Source organism: Sphaeroforma arctica (genome assembly GCF_001186125.1).
Source record: "Sphaeroforma arctica JP610 unplaced genomic scaffold supercont1.142, whole genome shotgun sequence".
NCBI lineage: Eukaryota > Ichthyosporea > Ichthyophonida > Sphaeroforma > Sphaeroforma arctica.
The window spans coordinates 20,048-41,738 of NW_014040416.1; the positions used below are offsets into that span (position 1 = coordinate 20,048).

General features: G+C 41.7%; 2 protein-coding genes across 2 annotated transcripts; both read right to left on the minus strand.

Moving 5' to 3' along the window:
- Window positions 1–7,901: 7,901 nt before the first annotated feature.
- Window positions 7,902–8,189, minus strand: SARC_02961 (hypothetical protein; the record flags this gene model as incomplete). Its single annotated transcript, XM_014303247.1, has 1 exon — window positions 7,902–8,189. The coding sequence occupies one exon, from the start codon at window positions 8,187–8,189 to the stop codon at window positions 7,902–7,904; it is 288 nt and encodes a 95-aa protein (XP_014158722.1).
- Window positions 8,190–8,699: 510 nt separating this feature from the next.
- Window positions 8,700–8,885, minus strand: SARC_02962 (hypothetical protein; the record flags this gene model as incomplete). The annotated part of the gene is made up of 1 exon (XM_014303248.1): window positions 8,700–8,885. The coding sequence occupies one exon, from the start codon at window positions 8,883–8,885 to the stop codon at window positions 8,700–8,702; it is 186 nt and encodes a 61-aa protein (XP_014158723.1).
- Window positions 8,886–21,691: the final 12,806 nt, after the last annotated feature.

Here is a 21,691-nt window from a genome sequence, read left to right on the forward strand (position 1 = left end):
ACCCAAAGTTGCATAAAAAATCCATCAAGTATACCGACGCAAATGCTGAGGCAAATTATCGGATGCGAACGTTCGACTTTATTGAGTTTAAGACAGGTGGTCCTTTATGTAAGCGCCTATTGTGATGACACAACTAGAGGTATTCTATAATGTACTATACCTCTAACAGAATACTTGTATATAGATATACTCCATTCAGATAGTCAGTATACTTGCTATTAATTTAACCAATACCCCAAAACAAGTGAGTGCAACAAGTAAGAAGTTGTACAGGTCGCTGAGTGTCACATTATTATTTTAATTATCGCCTGACGCTACACTATAAATACACATTTTAAAAAGACGCTGAGTGTCACTGTATAAATGCTGGTCGTAGGTGACCAGTATATCTACATGCTCAGAGTGCAGGCGAGCAACCTCTACACTCTGACTCATCGGTGAGCAGCTACTGAGTACATATCACATTGAACCTTGTGTGAGTATGTATTTTGATGTACAGTGACGGATACGGTATGACCAAAGGAAGCAATAGACCTCTTCCCAAGTGCGAGTCCTAGGCTGTGGGACTCGCATTGAGTCATTATTTGTGTTTCGTGTTTCTATGCTATACGTTTTGGTTTATGGGTTGGCTTTTTGATAATCTGGTCCCTAGATACAATAGACCCCCAGCTCTGTGCTTCTGAGCCTGCATATGAGTGGAAAGTGGCATCTTATGATACTAGATTATCTGGGGGTTGGTGTTTTTGTACAGGGAAAAACTTGTCCATTAGGGTGGGGGGTACTACCCTATTTAAACTAATCTATGCCGGGAGTTCTCAACCATGCTCATCGGAATCAGTATTTGCCTGGGTCTCGGTTGATTGGGAGACCGCATCTCAACGGTGGCACTACAACCGAGTCTTTGGTTCTTATCCCTCTGGATTGTAGGCGGAGAATGGTTCTAAGTGAGAAAAGTGAGTGTCCCTCGGTATCAATGAACCCCAGTTGAGTTTCCCGCCTGGGTGTTTCCTGTTGCTCGCTGATCGTTCATCAGTGCTCGTTGCTGTTGACTTCGTCGGCCTTGATTGCCTTCGCTTGCGTCTGGTGCGTTGTCGGTAGAAAGAACATCACCGTCTGCGATGTTTGTTTCATGCATCCAGGTACATTCCCCATTTGTCCATTGTAGTAGGTACTCATGGGATCCATCGCCTCTGTTGGATGGTCGGTGGTTTAATATCAAGAACTGTGTTTCCGCAGTTGGTTGTACTTGTCTGTCGATAATGAATCTCTCCGATGCATTGGGCTTCTTGACTAGTCCGTCTAATCAATCACTGACCGAGTTAGGATATTATTGGGCCTTATTCCCATCAAGGTTAGAGACGAAATACTCGTTGCCCTCGTTGCCTACTATTTGGTATGGTCATAGCGTTGTCTTTTTATTCGTTTCGCCTTGATAACGAATCATTACAATGTTCCCTTCCTGGAAGTGCACGTACTTTTTTTGGGGGTATTTTCGGTCATATACTGCGCGAATTTTCCCTTGGTATTGCGCAACATTGGTGTCTAGTTGTGGTCTGATCGATTCTTCTAGATTTGTCAGACGCGTTTTTTATGGTGCTGTTGTGCCTGGTGCATTTACTGGCACAATGGAGGCATTTACTTGAGTTTGTCTCCGTTCGAAGTGCACATGGGATTGAGGTGATTTAGTCTTCTTGATGAACATAGGTTTTGGCCCATCTGAAGAAACGGGTTATGTGAACGCTCACTGCTTCCGGTACCTTTGGCTGGTATGGTCTGGACAACAGGTGTTGTGATTGTGCTTGCTCGAGGATAATTGAAAGTATGTCATTTACATATTCTGTGCCTTGGTCCGTTTGTATGACTTGTGGAACCCCGTGATCGCATATGATTGGAACTATCGCTCGTGCGACAGTTGCCGCTGACTTGTGTATCATTGGTCTGAGTACAACATGTGACGAGTGTACACCTAGCCAAACTATATTGTGCCTTGTTCCACTATTCGATTCTCTCAAGCTATATGTGGCATCCACCTGAATCCTATCGCAGGAAAATGTGGCTGCTATTGATGATTGTAAGGGGTGATAGCCCTTCTTGTGAATTTCATTTGTAAGACAAGGTACACACCCTTCAATGTATTGGTTTACTTGTTCCATGTGTGACCATCTACTTGAAGTTTGTGTACGGTTTATTCAACTGTGTAGTGCACCACTTTGTGGTATTGCGCCACGAAATTAGCTCTGACATCGTATTTTACTGTGTCCAGCTCTGTTTATTCCTCCGTGGTCTGTACCCAAAACCTCTATTTTTGGGTGTCCCTGAGTTTCTGGTCAAATTATAGTGACTTTGTGCCTATTTGGCAACTAGTGTGACCCTTCACGGTGTCTTTCCACACGCTGTTGTGCCTCCTTTCAGGCACGTATTGATCGTGTTCACTACTATCATTGTGGGTCTTGTTCCAGTAGTGACAAGAGTTTGAGGAACAATGTTGCATTTGGGTAATAAGGTATACATATTGTGATGCTAGTGGCTTCCTCTATGACTTTTTTTTCAAAAAACCCCTTTGGGATTAACTCCCGGGGAGGGATTGCCCATGTGTTTATATCATCTGCCCACTTCTGAAGTATTCCATTCTGTTCTTTGGTGTATAACTTCTATGTATGTGCATTGTGCGCTGCCGCAAGTAAATTGACGGTGAATTTCCTAAACCTGCGTTCCGCTTCTTTGTAAAATCGTGGGTGGAGTTTTCAGTATATAGCGGATATCAGTGTGGGCATATTTGTTTCATGGTTTGTGTATTCCTAAACAGGTTGTTTGTTCTTGTTAGCTTCCTTTAACACATTTGATGTTTTGCTGATTGAATTATCTTCATGAAACCGTGATAGCATGTCGGCGAATCGGTTGTCTTTGACATGCACATGGATGATTGTGAAGTGGTGGTGTACTGTGTTCTTTTTTTTGCTATCCACTTTGATAGCATCGGAGGCAGCGTTTGCTGTTGGTGCACCTGGCATAGTGCTTTGTGATCTGTTCACATATTTATATCGCATTTGATGTACTCTGAAAAGTGTTATAGGATGTACACCAGCGCTAGTACCTGTTTTGTGTTGGTCCCATGTCTTTATTGTGTGAGCTTTAAGACTTTTAAGAAATACAGTTTGTCTCGCCTGACCCTGTCTACGACTTGAAACAAGCAGCCTTTTATTACATAATCACTTGCGTCATTCGTGATTTGGAATGATACACCATCCACCGGGTATGCTGGTGTTGCTGAAAATGTTATAGCGTCATTGAGTTCTTCCCCTTTCTTAATGAGACCAGGTGTTCAAAAGTTCACTATGTTCTGGTTCGTTTTCACTTTCATGAGATTGTGCAAGTGTTTCGTTATATGTGCATATTGTGGTATATGGTCCCGCAACGACGTAAGTCCCTTTTGGTTAATGGCAGTGGCCAGTCAATTGTTTTGTGTCCTTGCCTTGATTTCTTAGTCTGTCTTGAGCTCTTGTATCGCTTTTCAAGCTTAAGAATTGGTCTACACAAGCGTTCTGCTCTCACCACGTCCATGCTACTGTCGTGAAGTTCATTAAGCCATTTCTTCATTAGGTAGTCTGAGTCCTGGGCAAGTTACCAATGATTGATAAGCTGTAATCCTCGACGTTGTTATCTGTTTTAGCCTCGGTCGTGTCAGTTTGTTGTAGCAATTCCTATACTAGCGAAGAGTGTTGTACCTATAGTATGTTGGTACTCGCGAACATGTCTTTCGCCACCGATACAAAATATATTATGTCACGACAATCAGTCATACTATCATACTTGTTGGCTGGCCACTAGGGGAACACACTCATTTTAGGTATCGTATCCATCTCAGGATCAGATATTTTATCTCCGACGCGTGATCTGATTAAAGTATACTCGCTCGTAAAGCCACTGATTGCAATGCACTCATTGTGATCGACTCCTATCACTGCCCTTCATGGCTATATTGTATAGCTCTGTTAACCATTGATCTACTTATGGTATCAATTTTTTTGTTAGGACCAATGCTAATTTGTAGAACAACTAATACATCCATTAGTTTCTTCGTCATTGGTCTTCCTATTGACGCTCCCACGTAATATATATATGTAGTGTCCTTCGTATCCTCTTTGTCAACAGGTTGTCCTAGGTCTACTTTTGATTATACTGTGCGCCTCTTTTGCCGTATCGTTGATCTTACTGTTAGTGCTTTGTGTTTTTTTGAAGTATTCGGATATCACCCACGATTCTACTTCGACCTTTTCATGTTGCAATGTCGCTTGTGTGTACTCCTCGAATTTAACTTTCTGAAGCTGTGCTAACAAGGCGCGCTGACGTACCGCACAATCTTTCAACAAAGCTGATGGATTAACTTCAATTTTGGTTGGTTCTTCTAATGCGGTGCTTCTGCTACTTTCTTGGGCATTCAGACGGCCAATAATTTGTTCACCGTTGTTGCCCTCAGGAATCGTCACACCAAAAGATACAGTATAGCTACGTAACTCCGTAACCAGCATGACAGCAGTCGATATTGTAGGCACAGATTCTTTCCATGGTAAAAACGGAGAGGGGTAGGGCGCACATGGATGAGAAAGAATACTGTACTAGCCATTGGTCCATCGCTCGGCAACTGCACAGTTCACTAAAACCATATCTAACCATGGTCCTTCTGCATTAGGAAATCCATTACTGGAAAGAGTTTGCAGAACCCATGCGGGTACATCGCTTATATAAAAGTTGATTTGATTGTGCGGGGATCGTATAATGACTACCCAAAAAGTATTTTATCCACCTGTCTCGTCTCGCTTTATACCCTTTGTCTATATACTTCATTGTGTATCTTTTCAATCAGTTCTGCTAGTGTAGATTTAACTGTTTCTGATGCAAGAGCTTGTATGTACCAATGCTTGTTCGACGTCGATAATCTGATTGACAGAATCGTGCACATGTATGAATGACTTAGTAAAATCCATGTCGGTTACATTTCCGTGAAACGTTCTGGCCTTGATGGTATCATTGGATGTGGGGTGTGAAACACAGAAGTCGTCCCATGAAAGTGAAAGCTACTGTCTTACAGCCTGTAAATCTAATATGTCTACTACACCCCTCCTATATCGTGTATCAAATATCAAATTGTTACCTCCGAATACTAAGTAGTCAATGTCATATGCTAGGATATATTCTATATATTCAATACGTTGCAAGTGCACTAATTGCTGCTCCGCTTCAGTAGGCGCTAGTATATAGTGCACACCCATTTTGGGTAGTAGTCTCATAATATTATATGCTGCGGTTATGTTGTGTGCCCCTACGTAAACTCTGCATGCAGAATCAATATCGAATTGATCGAGTTCCTCTCTGTTCACTTCATGCTTGCGATCTCTGCTTTCCGCTCGTGATGCATTTACTAGTTTCCTGGCAATCGATAGCCATCAAGCACACATATGGGAGGGTGTGTCGGACTACCCCATACCAAAGTAAGCGTGAGACAACTTTCAATGTGCAGTAGAAACGGGTCCCAGTCGTTGTATATTACGATACTCTTGGCGTGTAATGACAGGTATGTGTGGACCAGAAATGACATATCAATTCCAACACTACCATTTGTACTGGAGCAATTCATAATAGTCATATACAGTCTTACTCGTAGCATCAAGTCCTTAACTCCCATCGTGTGATCGTGATAAGGGCGCCCATTGATCTCTCCATTGCGAAACAACTTGAAGCGTACAACTGGCAGTACGCTGAAATAAATAGTCAGACGTGAAAGAGCATACTCGAATGCATGGGTCTACTATTTTTTATAGCTATACACGAGTTATAATTAAGCGCATACGCGTATCGCAAGCTACTATACTAACCGTGTGTGAGTGTGCGTGTGTGCATATTTTGTTATGATTATATTCATTTTACCATTTCACGTGTGAATATTTTCCCATGGTTTCTCGTCTTATTTCTATTTTGATTTTCTTTGATCATCATTTTTCTTTCTTCTTCTTTCTTTCTTATTAGGGGGGGGAGGGGGGGGGGGGGGGTGGATCTAAAAAACCCAAACTAGAGGGTAACGTAGCGTCGGACTCCAGTAAACGTACGCTACTATTCACTATCCCGCTAGGGTAGTGGTTAGTGGCTACCTCTCGATTAATAGGTAATATGTAAGAATACGTAATGGTGGCCGATTTTCATCTTAACCCCCTAAGGGACAAGTTTTCCCCTATCCAAAAACACCAACTTCTAGATAATCTAGCACTGTAAGATGTCACTTTCTACTCCTACGCAGGCTAAAAAGCATAGAGTTGGGGGGCTGTAGCATCCAGGGACCAGATCATCATAAAGCCAATCCAAATCTCAAAACCTCAGAATCATCAACTATTGAATTTTGGAATTGGGATTCGAATATTCTTGATATTAGAGTCATCAGAAATATTAGAGGTAGAGCAGGTATGTTATACCGGGACTCCGCGTGTGAGAGAAACACTCAAGTATAAACCAGAGTCTAGTGACATAGTAAACACAAATAAAGACCTAGTTCGGTTCTCTCAGCCTATGGACTTTTCCTAGCTGAGATAACTGTACTTGAGTGTAGCGTATGGAGAGTAGAATGTATACGATTAAGGATACAATAGACCTCTTCACATCAAGTACGATTATCTCGGGGAAAAGTCCTTAGTATGAGAGAACCAAACTGAGGCTTTATTTGTGTTTTCACTAGACTCAGGATCTACTTGAGTGTTTTTCTCGTATTATGTTGCCCGTGGTGCATCTCCAGGGTAAACTGGTTGTGATGCTGCAACATGTATGGCAGGTTGTTCCCGCGTTGAGTCAAAGTATGGAGACTTCACTCCCATCTTGGCGATTAATGTGACACCCCATGGGGTCTTGCCACAAGCTTTCTTGCCTTCCTTGAGGAAACTATTGTTTGTGTTTCCACTAGCATCGGGTCTTTTTCTAGTAAAGGCGAGAATTTTGTAAACCACGATGCATTGGGGTAGTATGGTACACATATCGTGATACTGGTTGCCTGTTCAATAGCTTTGTCAAGGACATTAGGATATGAGTTCCCACGGTGGGTTAGCCCACGCATTAACTTCCTGCGCCCACTTTTGTTGTAACGCATTATGTTCATTGGTGTAGTATTTATCTGTGTGTGCATTGTGTGCCGATGCAAATAGATCTACTGTGAGTTTCCCAAACCGTCGTTCAGTTTCTTAGTAGAATCTGGAGTGTGATATTCAGTCTGTGGTTAGTATGGTTATGGGCATGTTATTTTCCAAGGTGGTGTACTCTTGGCTGTTGTGTGTTGTCTCGTCCGCTTCTTTTGATACATTTAAAGTTTAAGTATTAAAAGTGTCTTCGTGTAGACTCGACAACAGATCTGCCATCTGGTTGTCCTTGCCTGGAACGTGTATGATAGAGAAGTGGTGTGTAGGTATTGCCATTAATTTTTATGTCAATGTGCAAGCGTTTGTCTCGTGGTGCGGGAAGTAAGCATAAAGGTTGGCAATTTATGTCATTTGCATCTATTAACAACGGTTCCTCATCTGTATGTACATTGGGCCTATCAGCCTGGTCAATCATGTTTGCTTCCGCCCACCCGTTGTTTCAGTGCTCATCACCCTCTGTGATGTCATCTACCTTGCCGGAGGCAATGGACAGTCTTGCTATTTGTACGTCTTTTTTTACCTGTTCCTCAGCCTGCTTGGTCTGATTCGAAGCCTTCGTGGGACATTTACTGAAGCGGTGTGGGGCTGGCATCACGTTACAATAAGGACATGCACGTGCTTTTTGTTCACAGTATTAGTGCTATTCTGAACATGGCTGTGGTTGGTTGTCTGCGTATTTTGTCGCTTGCGCTGCTCTCTCATTTGCTCTCTTAGCATACGATCGCCTTACACATTAGATGCCGTTCTTATGTTTGCCTCAGTCATAGTGTGAAACTTAGTGTGTTCGATACCCGATAAGTGTCCCTCACTCCCATCAGGTTGTTTGTCTGCCATAATGAGAGCATCCACCTGCACTTGTTGTCTGTAGTACATCAGTGCTTGGTATCTCTGGGCTTTGAGGAGTTGGAAATGTATGGCTTCTTTATATGAGTTGCGGTAACGCTCCTCTAACATCTTCATTGTCTTATGCGCACGCTCTGTGCGCACGTCGACGTTCAGTGTCTTATTCTGCATGTCATTGGAAACCTTCTCTAACAGATAGTTTTCTGGATAGGTCTGAGTCTTTCAAAAATGATTCTATTGAATTGTTCAGGATCCTTGAAATGCTTGGTCGTCTGCGTATCAGAGTCTCTTAAGTTATTGAGCGCTGCCTTGGTCTTCTCCATCGCATCAGTGAAATCTAATGGGTTTCTCACCAGTGCTGGGTACTGACACAGTGGCATGGACTTTGCTAAGAATAGGTCTCTACATTGCGTAGTGAATTCTATAATGTCCTCGCAATTTTCCATTCTGAAGTGACTATCTTTGGGTAGCTTCGGAAATTATGAAGTCCTTAATAGTTTTGCGAGAGACGGTTCATTTATCTGGTCGCCTAGGCGTGCACGCATGAGCTCTAACTCACTAATGTATTGACTTATTTGATTAATTTCATCCTCCTTATCGTCCCCACACTCATTGATAGCTAGATCATATCTTCGTCTGAGCTCCTTGTCAACGAGTTACATGCGTTGTTATGGTTACTGATCATGAATGCCTACTTTTGTCTATTTCTAGGCGCATTACTGAAGCTAGTATGGGTACCCCACCCGGTGTGGGCTGGCCGGAGCCACTGTCTGGGCTTGGCCCCCTCATTGGACTGACACTTGCGCCATCCGTGCCCACGCCATCTTCTTCCCCGCCATACACGCCTGCTCTGGTTGCTGTTGGCATCTTGAGATTTCTGTGATAGTGTGTGGGTATTGCGGGTTATTAGTAAAGACTCTTGCTGTATTCTGTGCGAATGCGGGCTTCATCCCCCTTGTCTTTGGTAATAGTTGCTATCAAATTAATAAGATTTGAATATAGTTTTACTTACTTTTGTAGTGCTATTGCTTCGCTGCACTTCCGTAGGAAGTGTCTACCGTTCTGCTTGGTACGGTAACTTGTTGCCTTGTTCCCTGTGATTATGAGGGTTTAAACGGTGTTTGTTAGCCAAGCTTATTTCGTCACGTGTGGACGTACTTGTGATTATTCCATCCTATGAGAAATTATTTCTCATGATGTTAATGCGATGTTCGGTCCTAGTGACGCCACTGGAAAAAGTTCGGTCCTAGTGATGTCACCCCTTGATGTTCGGTCCTGGTGATGTCACCCTTGATTGTTCGGTCCTAGTGACGCCACTGGAAAAAGTTCGGTCCTAGTGATGTCACCCCTTGATGTTCGGTCCTGGTGATGTCACCCTTGATTGTTCGGTCCTAGTGACTGTACCTAGTACTTTTGGTGCTGTACCCAACTGGTGTGTACGTGGTGTCACTTGGAACATTTGTCCCTATGGACTCGTACCGAACTGTTGTGATTGTATTGTCACTTGAGATGTTTGGCTCTATATGTTGCCTCTCTCTCTAATATGTTTTCTGTATCTATATGTTATATATAAGAGTGTGTGGTTGTTGTTCCTGTTGGAATCTTTGTTTTCTATCTCGTTATGTATTGGGATCTCGATGCTCCATCGTAAACTATGCGTTTTTGTACAGTGTCATCGATTTCCTGTTCTTGTGTCCAGCTTGATGCACGTGTCGTGTGTTGTCTGATCATGGTTAGTATAGTCTGTATTATGTCCACACCCCTACCTTGTTGTCTTGTGACTTGCTCCAAAGAATAATAGTAACGCTTCGCTTTGTCCTCTATACTCGATGTTGTGTCAAATTTTGGCTGATTTCGCGTTGCCTCCCACTTAGTCGATGACCCTGTGTTTGTTTGAAGCATATATAGGATGGCTTGTTCCATTGACACTGCTCTCCCTTTTGTGACTTGTGTCTAGGTAGGATGATTGTCCTCAATTATTGTGTTCTATTTCTTTGTAATTTGAAATCTAATCGATTTCGGACTTTCTCCCATTTTACTTACTATCTCGTGTTGGGTAGGAATGTATATCGCTAATAGCCTTTGCATGTGTTCATGTCTTGTATATTTGTTTTATTCAATGATCTTGAACTTTTTCAATCACGTTTTTATACTGATTGCATGTGATTATTCTTTAGGAATTATTTGTTCTTTTGAGCATCTAAATGTCATGTGTGTTCACCGGTTATGATGTTTGCCTTGTATTGTCTCAGTTGGGACATATTTACTTGTTTTGGCCCGCTCTATATTTGATTCAGTATGCCATGGACTGTCTGCATGTAGTTTGCTTATTGTAGCCCGCGCTATACTTGATTCAGTTTACCATGGACTGTATGCATGTATTGTGTTCGGTGAATCTACTGTGCTTTTTGTGGAATGTGGGGCGCCTAAAGTCTGTGCCACATCCACTACTGGGCCTTAAGTACGACCTTTATAGTAAACTATCTGCTTTCGTTATTTCTGCTTGTAAGATCACTGTGGTATGTTCTCCTCATAATTGGCCTTGAATGTGATTTTAGCATCAAATTCGCCCTCGAATATCAGCCTTGATTACCTCAATCTTACTATGCCTAGTAGAAGATTGATTATCCTTCTATGAACGTATACTGGTACCTCTGTGTCCCTTGTGGCCCTTCTACTTATTTGCTTGAATAATAAGAAATGTGACGATTTTTCTGGTCATCTCAAGAATATAGCTTGATCTCCCGCAGCTCAGTAGTGTCTGTTATTCATCTATCACTATGTGTGTGTTCCTGTGTAGCCATTCTACTATATTGTTTCTTTGTTTTCAGCTGCAAAGTGATCTGTACAATCTTGAATGCTCGTTTTTAAGCTCTGCTCTTGACTAGGGTTGATTTCCTCGACTTGAGTCTTAATTGTAACTGTCCTAAGTGCTTTCTAGCTGTTTATAAATATGTTTGGCTAGTACACACTGCGTTGGTCTGGCTGATAGTAAAATCACTACTTTGATCTGGCTGTTTGTGATAGTAATGCTTGTGCTATGTTGACACTAGTCTGTCTCGTGTGTTTGGGCAGTGTTCTTGATTTCAGTACATTTTCTTGTCTGAAAATCCCGAACATTGATTAATTAATAACTGACACTTTTGCTTTTTCTACACACTGAGGCTACTAATTATTCACACTTCGGCTCGTATTGTCGTGCCTCGTGGCCAGCTTACTTCTGGCCACGATATATTTACCTTAGTTGTCGCACTGTGGTTACGTTATTACTCAAGGAGTCTCTTTGTCTGGCTCCTCTCTGTTCTTCTGTCTTTAACAGCTCGTCTTAGCAACTCTTCGTACGTTGGCCTTCCTGAGTACCCTGGTTTCCTCGCTGCTTCCTCTTAGTTGTAATAAATAGAGTTATTATTACTTTTGGGTTTTCTTAAGACAGTCATGAATCTTTGTCACTATCTGCGATGATTTCACTAGTGTGTTATTATTTTTGATGACTTATCTAAGTAAGGATATTGTGAAAAAAAAATGTAGAGTATGGAGAGTAGCTTAAAGGTACACGATCAAGGATACAATAGACCTCTTCTCAAGTACGGTTATCGCAGCTAGGAAAAGTCACTAGTTTGAGAGAACCGAACTGAGTCTTTATTTGTGTTTGTACTAAACTCAGGATTTACTCGAGTGTTTCTCTCACACGCGGAGTCCCGGTATAGCTTACCGGTTCTACCGCTAATATTTCTCATGACTCTAATATCAGAAATATTCCAATCATAATTCCAAAACTCAATGTTTGATTATTCTGGGTTTTGGGATTCTGGATTGGTTTTTTGATAATTTGGTCCCTAGGTGCTACACGAGCAGAGGTCTATTGTATCCTTGGCTGTTGCTTTCCAGCTCCATAACTCTACGCAGTGGTCAAGAACACTCAGACCTTGAAACGAACATGCCCGCACTGATATCTGCCATAGGCTGAAAACCACATCCACGATTCTACATAGAAGCAGAACGCAGCTTCAAGAAATTCACCATCGATTTATTCACGGCAGCGTACAATATACATACAGCAAAGCTCTACACCAAAGAACAGAATACACTACTCCTAACTAGGCGGATGAAATAAGGGCAAGGGCAAATCCTCTCTGAGAGCTAACCCCATAGGTCCTTGATAATGCCATAAAGGAAGCCACTAGCGTCACAATATTCGCACCCTACTACCCAAATGCAACGCGTTTCCCTAAGTTCTTGCCACTAATAGAACAAGACCCAATGATCCCGTGAATTTAGTATATTTGTAATTATCCTTGTACTTGGGACATTCTAAAACTGGTAGGCCATGGATATTGCGTGTGATACCATAGCGTTTCTCGCGAGTTTTAGGAGAGTGAGAGGCACTGTGTGAGCTATCGTGACCTGGTCTTCAGATGTTTTACTTCGAGGTTGTCATATTTTGCGCAAAGCGTTTTACAATGAGATCATAAGACGGCAATATTTGTTTCGAAGGCGGCGACCTCATTCCCAAGGTCTTATTTGACCATATTGGCATAGTGAGTTTTGCCTTGTGCAGCGCTACGATGTGCAAGAATGGTGGCGGTTCATTCATTGATGTCGGTTTTGTGAATATTAAGGTCCGTCATATATTTAAATATAGATTTAAGATTACCAATGGCCAGTTCAAGATATATGTAGATGGGACAGTTCGGTCACAATCGATGGCCAAAGACATGTGCTTCATCATGTCTTAAAGATTTCTGTTGGCCAGGCAACATTTTATGTCAGTCATGATTACATACGTGTGTGTGATTTTTAGTAAATATATAGATGTGATAAAGTGAAGTTTTGTGTTTCCGTGCTGTGCGTTGTGGCAGTGTGTGTGTGCCCAACGATGTTGTGTTGTGCAGTAGGTGTGACACTTGTTAGTGTACGATAGTGATAAACGTCGAGGCCCACAACCTGTAAAGCATTTGCATTTATGTAACAAGTGACTCTGATTGTCCCTCTTCTGATGATTATATATCCTTTCTATCACCTAGATCATATTGAGCATTCTAGGCGGGATTCCCTTCCATACATATTGGTATGTCATAGTGATGTCATCGGAACATGACACTATTTCAGTCCGGAGCACCGAATTGACATTGTATTCTTGATATTCAATATCTGATGATTTATACAATGTCTTGACACGATGAGTTTATTTCCAGCGTCTTCTTGGTGTTCCATTGTTCTTCATGTTTGAAAATTTTGGTTAGAATATCGGACCTGATAAGTTGTTATACAATCAATTGTAATAGCTTAGAAGAACTGTTTTATTGTTGTCCGTGCTCGGGGCTTTATACTAAGCTACCTGAGATTACTTCTGCCATGACTGATTCATGAAGAGGGGAACAAATCTTTCTGATTTGATAGAGTGTAAAGTGATAGACTCTAGCTAAAGTGCAGATGTATGTCTTTATTTCTGACCTCACCTTTGGTTCTTTACTTAAGATATTTGTAATAATGTTGAACCGCTTGCGCTGGTCAGGGTAAAACCTCATATGGTCTAAATGAGAATTCTTCTGCAGAACAGTTTAACACTTCGATACTATTACATACATACTTCTACAACTTAATCTCACGCTGATCACATAGGGACGCAGCTTTTTATAGATTGGTGCGGTTAACAACCTTAGTCGACTTTTAGGAGTTGGTTGAGAAACATTAAACTCTCGAGAGTCGGTTAATTGATGTACTCGACTCTTGGGAGGGAATTTAGAAACTTGATTAGCTCTCGGGAGTAAGCCAACTTTGATGACTTCTGTTATAAATCAGAGTTTTCTTACTGTGCTAGACTCTAGCTAAAGTACAGTTGTATGTCTTTATTTCTGACCTCACCTTTGGTTCTTTACTTAAGATATTTGTAATAATGTTGAACCGCTTGCGCTGGTCAGGGTAAAACCTCATATGGTCTATATGAGAACTCTTCTGCAGAACAGTTTAACACTTCGATACTATTACATACATACTTCTACAACTTAATCTCACGCTGATCACATAGGGACGCAGCTTTTTATAGATTGGTGCGGTTAACAAACTTAGTCGACTCTTAGGAGTTGGTTGAGAAACATTAAACTCTCGAGAGTCGGTTAATTGATTTACTCGACTCTTGGGAGGGAATTTAGAAACTTGATTTGCTCTCGGGAGTAAGCCAACTTTGATGACTTCTGTTATAAATCAGAGTTTTCTTACTGTGCTAGACTCTAGCTAAAGTACAGTTGTATGTCTTTATTTCTGACCTCACCTTTGGTTCTTTACTAAGATATTTGTACTAATGTTGAACCGCTTGCGCTGGTCAGGGTAAACCCTCATATGGTCTATATGAGAACCCTTCTACAGAACAGTTTAACACTTCGATACTATTACATACATACTTCTACAACTTAATCTCACGCTGATCACATAGGGACGCAGCTATTTTTAGATTCGCGCGGTTAACAAACTTAGTCAACTCTTAGGAGTTGGTTGAGAAACAATAATCTCTCGAGAGTCGTTTAATTGATTTACTCGACTCTTGGGAGGGAATTTAGAAGCTTGATTATCTCTCGGGAGTAAGCCAACTCTGATGATTTCTTTTACAAATCAGAGTTTTTCTTACTGTGCTGTAAAATCTGGTCTGAGACCTGTAGTCTCTAACTTCCCCTTGAATTTAAATCAAGAGCTGAAGGCTGTAGTGTGAACTGTGGGGGTTGATTCTTTTAAACAAATCTGTTTCTCTCTCTCTCACACTCTCTCGTTGGTTGAAACTCGAAGGCTGAAGACGGAAGATTGAAACTCTGGAGTGTCAAATTGTTTGTACCTGTAGGTTTGGCGATCCTCTGTACAGTGACAGGCAGCACAATTTCGCAGAAAAATAAAAAAGGCCGCAAGATGTTATGCCTCCTATTCACGAATGTGTTGTTCGTATTTTCTACTCTCCGACGCAATGGTACATATCCGCTCAACAACACATGGGGCTACACACCTTGAGACGAGAACCTTCATTATAGAATTTCCAGACAAGTCCTAAGTTGCCCGTCATCGACTAGGCATCATACCTGGATTAGGAAAGGTCCTCACACTGCACAAGCTACACAGAACATATTCTGAGTACAACTACTTCAACTTCATGGATATGGCATATACCTCCCACCAGAGGATTACCAATACTATACGACAACGTATTCATTACGTCCAAGATGATAATTAATTATATAAGCTGGCACTAAGCACCAAATGTCCTGACAACACTCAGCATAATATCTTCGGACACATACAGCATCGTCAACTTAAGCCAATACATGCTGAAATACAAAAATATAGATAATACACCTACACTTGTCCACAACAAAGCACAAATAATTGATCAATAAACCCAACTCTATTCCAGCGCACTTTTAGATCAGTCGACATATCTTAAGTGCCGTTGGGAATGATGTTCCTGCTATATACATTAATCACGATCATATGTGGAACGATACTTTCTCTACCATCGGGTAATGTGAAAATACCAAATCGGGTAATGTGAAAATACCAGTCTCTATGGTTTCGGATGAGTCATCACTTTTATCTCATTAAATTGTCTACGGACACTATTCAAAGTCGTCTATTTTCTCACACTACGAAACTGAGCACAGTATTTTGTTATTCCGATATGGAAACGGCCAACGTCTGTCCAAGCGGGCAAATCTGCAACATGAAATACGTACAAGCAAACACAGGCTTTTTGTCTGCAACCTTAAACCCAAAGACGATACAATCAACCGTTTCTATACTGACACAGGCAAATATTCCATCGTAAAGTTTACTGTATAGATCTACACTTTTCAACGGCATCAACAAACACACAGCAACATGTCAAGATTACATATGTATCTACATGCTTCATCACCATTACACGGACTCGTCAAGCGTACAAATGTAAGTATTCACCATACAAGTAACCAGTCTGTCTGTAGGCCGAGACCTTACAGTAAGCCATAATCACCAAGGCTATTTAATACAGCAGTAGGATTTCAGACAACAAATCGTCATAGGGATAATCTTATTTATTTCAAAGGAGACTGTACAATGTATGTACGTATGGTATGGCTATCATAGCTGTGAGTTGTAGTGGTTCGGGGAAGATTGATGGAAAGAAATGGTCAGTAAATTCCCGTTTAAATTGGGCCAAGTGAGTCGACGATGGAGGATATGCACTGGGTCAATTTAGGCCGGTGCTGACAAAGACCTGACACCATCGAGTGTGCGACGTATTTACGCATCGGGTCTGCACCGTGTAGTGCCGTGGAATGGGTTAGTGCTGAGTACGAAATACGAATAGGACCAGGTTATTCGTCATAATTCGGTTGGAAAGCAAGGTTGGAGGTGAACCGATGCCGCACTAGACCACAGATGCACCTGATATGTGCTGGTTTGCCTGGATTAGAAGTATCATAGGCGAGACCAATAGGCGCGATGACTTTGTTTGGACCGAAAGTTAGAAGTAGTACTTCAATAGCGTGATAAGCCGGGGAATGGGGAACATAAGTTGATGTGTCAGAGACGAGTTTGCGTACGGGGGTTGCTCTACATGCTGGCGAAAGAATCCAAGGTGCTCGTGGAGGGTCCAGATACCGTGGAAGTCGCGACTCTCCTGTAATTGCTGGAGGGGATCAGGTAGTTTCGGATCTACCACGATGCGTCAGATTAATTGTTGGATGTAGGAAAAGTGACTGGTGGTGAATTTGTGGCCACCGAGGCAGACAGAGCAGAGACAGCCGTCGGTGCAGCGGTAGTCTGTCCTGTAAAAATAGCGGGTTCCTAATAGTAGTTGCACAGATAACGTATATCATAAACGTATTATCGTATTGACGTTTATACTTATAATACTGGAATACGGTTAACGTATTGGACAAGAACAAAAATTGAGATATTCAAGATTCTGAACATGTGATAGTACTCAGTCGAGTATGGGACTCTACTGTGGACAATTAGGTGGTTTTCCAAATATAGATTGGTTTTTCCACTGAAATTATAATTGTATATAATATAGGAATAATACAAATCTGACACCTGAAAATGACACTTTGGGAATCTCTAATTAACGGGAGTACCATGAGAGAGGGTCTCAGGTATGAAATGGTTGTTGGTACACACCTATGGTATAAATCGATAATGATCTCAGAGCAAGATAATCCACTGAGAAAAGGACAGGATCAGAGTTGTTAGAATTTAGGACAACATGGTTTTGATTCCTCCTAGCCAGCCAACTAGATGCGCCCGTCTATGCCTTAAATGGGATGGAGAGCTAGGTACCAAGTGATGGGGTTTAGGTGCAAATGTATACTGCTCCGACTTGGTGTTTTGATTTGATTTTTGATTTTTCTTAAGTTGGACTTAGATATATTTTATTGTTTAGTTAGAGTAGATAATTGTTTCGAGGCGTGAAATGTAAAATATGCGTTCAATGAAATGATATCTAGTCTTAGTAACTAAAACATAAATAAATCTAGACCGAAGTAGCGAGTGATTAGAGCGGAGCATATAGACAATAGTTTCAGTCTAATTGCTCACTACCAAGGGTGCTCACTACCAAGGGCTGAAGCTAAACTTATTTTTAACATTTTCCATTTTAACGGTAACGTATTGTCTTAGTAACGTAAACGTCTTGGTATCGTATAGTCAGCCTAGAGGAGATCGACTTTTACATATTTTTAAGTGACACCCAAACCTCAAGCAATATATATCTCAGGTGTATCACGAATGTAACAACTGCGAAGTTAACCGGATCAAGCGCTACGGATACGCACCTTTACGCAGCGTATCAGAAGACGAGCCGTGGCGCCGGGTTATCATTGATTTGGTTGAGCTACCCACGTCCGAACACACGAAGGATAAATATGTCTGTCACGTGTTTGATGTCGTATCAAGATATAATGTTTTGTATCCGCTGAAAGATAAATCGACACAAACTGTGGCTGAGTGCACATATAAGTGCTTCGCAGATTTCATGTCATGAGATGTCATGACGACACTGTTACTCGTTGCGGGATCATGCCATAAGATGGGTGTACCTTACAAGCCTCAGACACAAGGTGCGAACGAGGTACGACACAGAACGATGAAGGAGTTCATGCAAGCAGCACTACTTGATGATGCTGACATGGGGCCGTACTCAATCAATTGGGTACAGACACAGATGAACAAATCCCCTGATTCCGTCACTAGTACAACACCCGCTCACTATTTCCGGGGCCGTTATAGTATATTACAGATCCCCTTCAACAAGATGATCATGTGTTACCATGGTTAGAGAAGATGCGTCGGGCCAGAGATGTGGTCTATCCTTGCTTAAGGGAGATGAAGGACATCGCTCTCAAGAAGAGAAAAAGCGATGGAATGATACCAAGAAAATAGTCGAGTTTGAGGTAGGCGATATAGTCAACATTATGGCTCGCAAGTCCGATACAACTGTGCTTACGGTTAAATATATTGGACCATTTATGATCTCTGTGGCCGATAAGAAGAGCAGAACGTATGAGGTTAACAACGTTGTCGGCTCTAATGCCTTAAATATTGGGTCACATCGAATCCCTACGACAGAGATCATCCTTCGTCGCACACGTGAAGCTACTACACCTCTTATGTCTTACGAGTTTAAGAAGATTCTAGGGAAGTACAAACATGAGGATATGTCATATTACACTACGGAGTTCGCCGATGGAGCACAGTATGATCTTCCACCATCAGCATTTGATGATTCGGATGTACTAAAGGCTTTTAATCAGAAGTTTCGTAAACGCTTACACAAAAAGAAGCCTTGATGGCCTGATGCAGAAGCAATCTTACCATCGAGTAAGCGACCTGAAGTGGTTAAGATCTATCCACAGACATCATACATTCCCAGCTTTAAATAGCATGGCATGTACGTACCTCCAAAAGGCATTAGGAAACGTCCCATCCACCTTTGTAATAGCCGGGCCTTCACATTCGACTCTATGTTATAAACGTACTCTTAATAGTAAGAGGAACTTAAGTTTCCTAAATGGTTTTTAATGGTTTTTTAATTAATACCTTTTCCATTTTACATGTCAGATATTTGGACGAGGCCATTAAAAGGCCCCAGTAAAATACCAAACATAAGAGTTGGTCTAGTTCTATTAATATAACTATATTTACTTTCCAATTTTATTTATATCTGAATACTTCGGTAGCGAGATGGCTCAACCGAATATAGGCTTCTAGGGACTATTAACGTTACCTAGTTGATCCTCCGATCAGCCAACCAGATGTGCCAGTCTGATGAAGGCTAAGTCGGTAATTCTTGATAAGTGGCAAGTTATTGACTAAGACAATAATTAAGGACATCAAGAGTATTTTTCCTTTTTTAATTTTTCTTCTTCTTCTAAAGATAGGATTTTACGAGTCTCTCAGATTCACCCCAATGAAACATACCATAGTTTCTAATAGAGCGACAACAAAACACTAAATAAAATCCCTTCGGCGGAAACAGTACTGAGAGGATTATATATAGGCAATGTTTCAGCCTCGCAATCCCTCAGAGTATTGCTGTTTTTACGAGGCATAGCTAACTTTACTAAAAGTCTCATTTCGGTTACTTACTTTGATATTTTCACGATACTTAGAATTTACATACGCGTTTATTTACTCTAAGGCGATAATATCGCCTTAATAGACCGAATCTTACACATTTTAAAGTTAGCAAAGGTATTAATTACTTAGACTACTTAAGCGTCAAGGTAGATTAACTACCACAAAATCTTTCTTGTCCAAGTTAGCCCTTAAGAGATCAGCTAGCAGTCATAAGTTAAGATTTAGCAGTCATAAGTTAAGATTATGACCAAGAAAGACAATACTCCTTCTAAGAAGCGTAGAGCTGAAAAAAAGAAGATGGAGAGAGAAACCGCTGCCGCTGCTGATGCGTTTAACCGCACTGTAGCCGAAGCACTTGCCTCCGACAATAATATTCAACAGGACAATGCTTCAGATAAGGATGTAGCCACTCCGATTAAGGAGACTACTCCCACTGACAGAGCCCGAGGGCCAACTATTGCCTCAAATTCAAAGCTAGCTTTTATGAGGCCAAGAAGTGAGACAAGGGACACGTCTCAAGACGCCCCAACCCATTCTTCTGACGAAACTCAAAAAGAAAAGTTCCCAATTATAGGGGACAAGGACAAATCTCAGAAGGAACCTATATTGGAACCAGAAGAGGAGGCAAGCTCAAGTGGCAAACCCGAATCTACGTCCGAGACTACTAAGCTAACGCGCATAAGTAAGTTAATTACTGAAAACATTGATCTTAAGAATCAGTTAGCTACCCTTATGAAAGACTTGACTGTTGAACATGTAAATCGATTGTATAGATCAGGAAAACATATACAGCACTTACGCGAGCATGTTTCTCCGGGCATTGCTGAAGCCCTACAGAAGTGGACAGAACGTCGACAGGCAATTACGCCCGAAGAACGTAAAGACTCGAGCGTTACACCTGTGGCATATGAGCCAGATGTGCTCAGCGTATCTATACCTTACGAGGTACTACCACCAGAACTTCAGGCTAATGACTCGCCTGTTCTGACACCCGGCCATGAGTCACCCGTCCTTGAGGGTATTATAGAACCAGAGGCAGGTAGAAATACTCCGCCACTTTTACCCAATTGGGAAGACAATCGTCGGAAACCAGATAAGACTGGGTATGTTATCCAGACGCATGAATCACCCAAGATTATAATACCAACCACTATCCGAGGAACAGAGCACCGAAAGGCCTCGACCATGGACTTTACAAGGGGTAATAAACACCCCCATAAACGTGTTAACGAAGTCGAATTTAATCGCTTCGATCGCACAGCACTACATCAACCCGCAGAGGATTTTCACTCTGACGAGGTGACCGAACTTAACAAATCGGTCGACGATTATACCATTAAAATGGAAATCGATGCGCATCATGCTAAGGATGTATCATATTTTGCTAATATGATTACGATTAAGCAAAAGCGCATCGATCAGCTACTTCAGGCCCAACGTGGACAAGACCACAGGTATAACCAGAAGTACAAAGGACAGATCAGTCGACTTAAGTCAAACTGGGATGCCAACAGTAAGCAGGTCGAGTTTATAAACAACCATCACCTCGACACGCTAACCCGTACGCTTAATGCGTTTACGGTCGATATCGCTCTCCAGCAATGGATCTCTGCTTTAATGCAGACGTTTGACCCTACAGATACAAGTTATTTGATCCTGCAGCGACACCGACATGAGCTAGACACTTGTCGTGACTGGCCAGCGGTGTGTTGGTTGGTTAAATCCTTGTTAAGTGAGGACATGCGTAGCCCAGGACTGAGTTTAATTTTAACTGAACCAGTTGAGAACACGCCCATTCAGAGTTATATTCTGAAGCTAGATGCTGACCTGAAACGTCCAGATATAACAAAGGACAAGACACAGCGATGGTACGAGTTCCTGGCTATGCACGTGTCCTTTAAGAACATAGGGAATAACGACCGTGAGAGCCTGTACACCGAGTTGCGACGTAAACACGCGACTGAGGCTCAAGACAAGGGACATGAAACAAAGTTTCATCTATCCCGACTTACGTGGGAACAGTTTTATGATACTATATTCACCCTTTTCCCCGCACACCGAGTAACATCGAA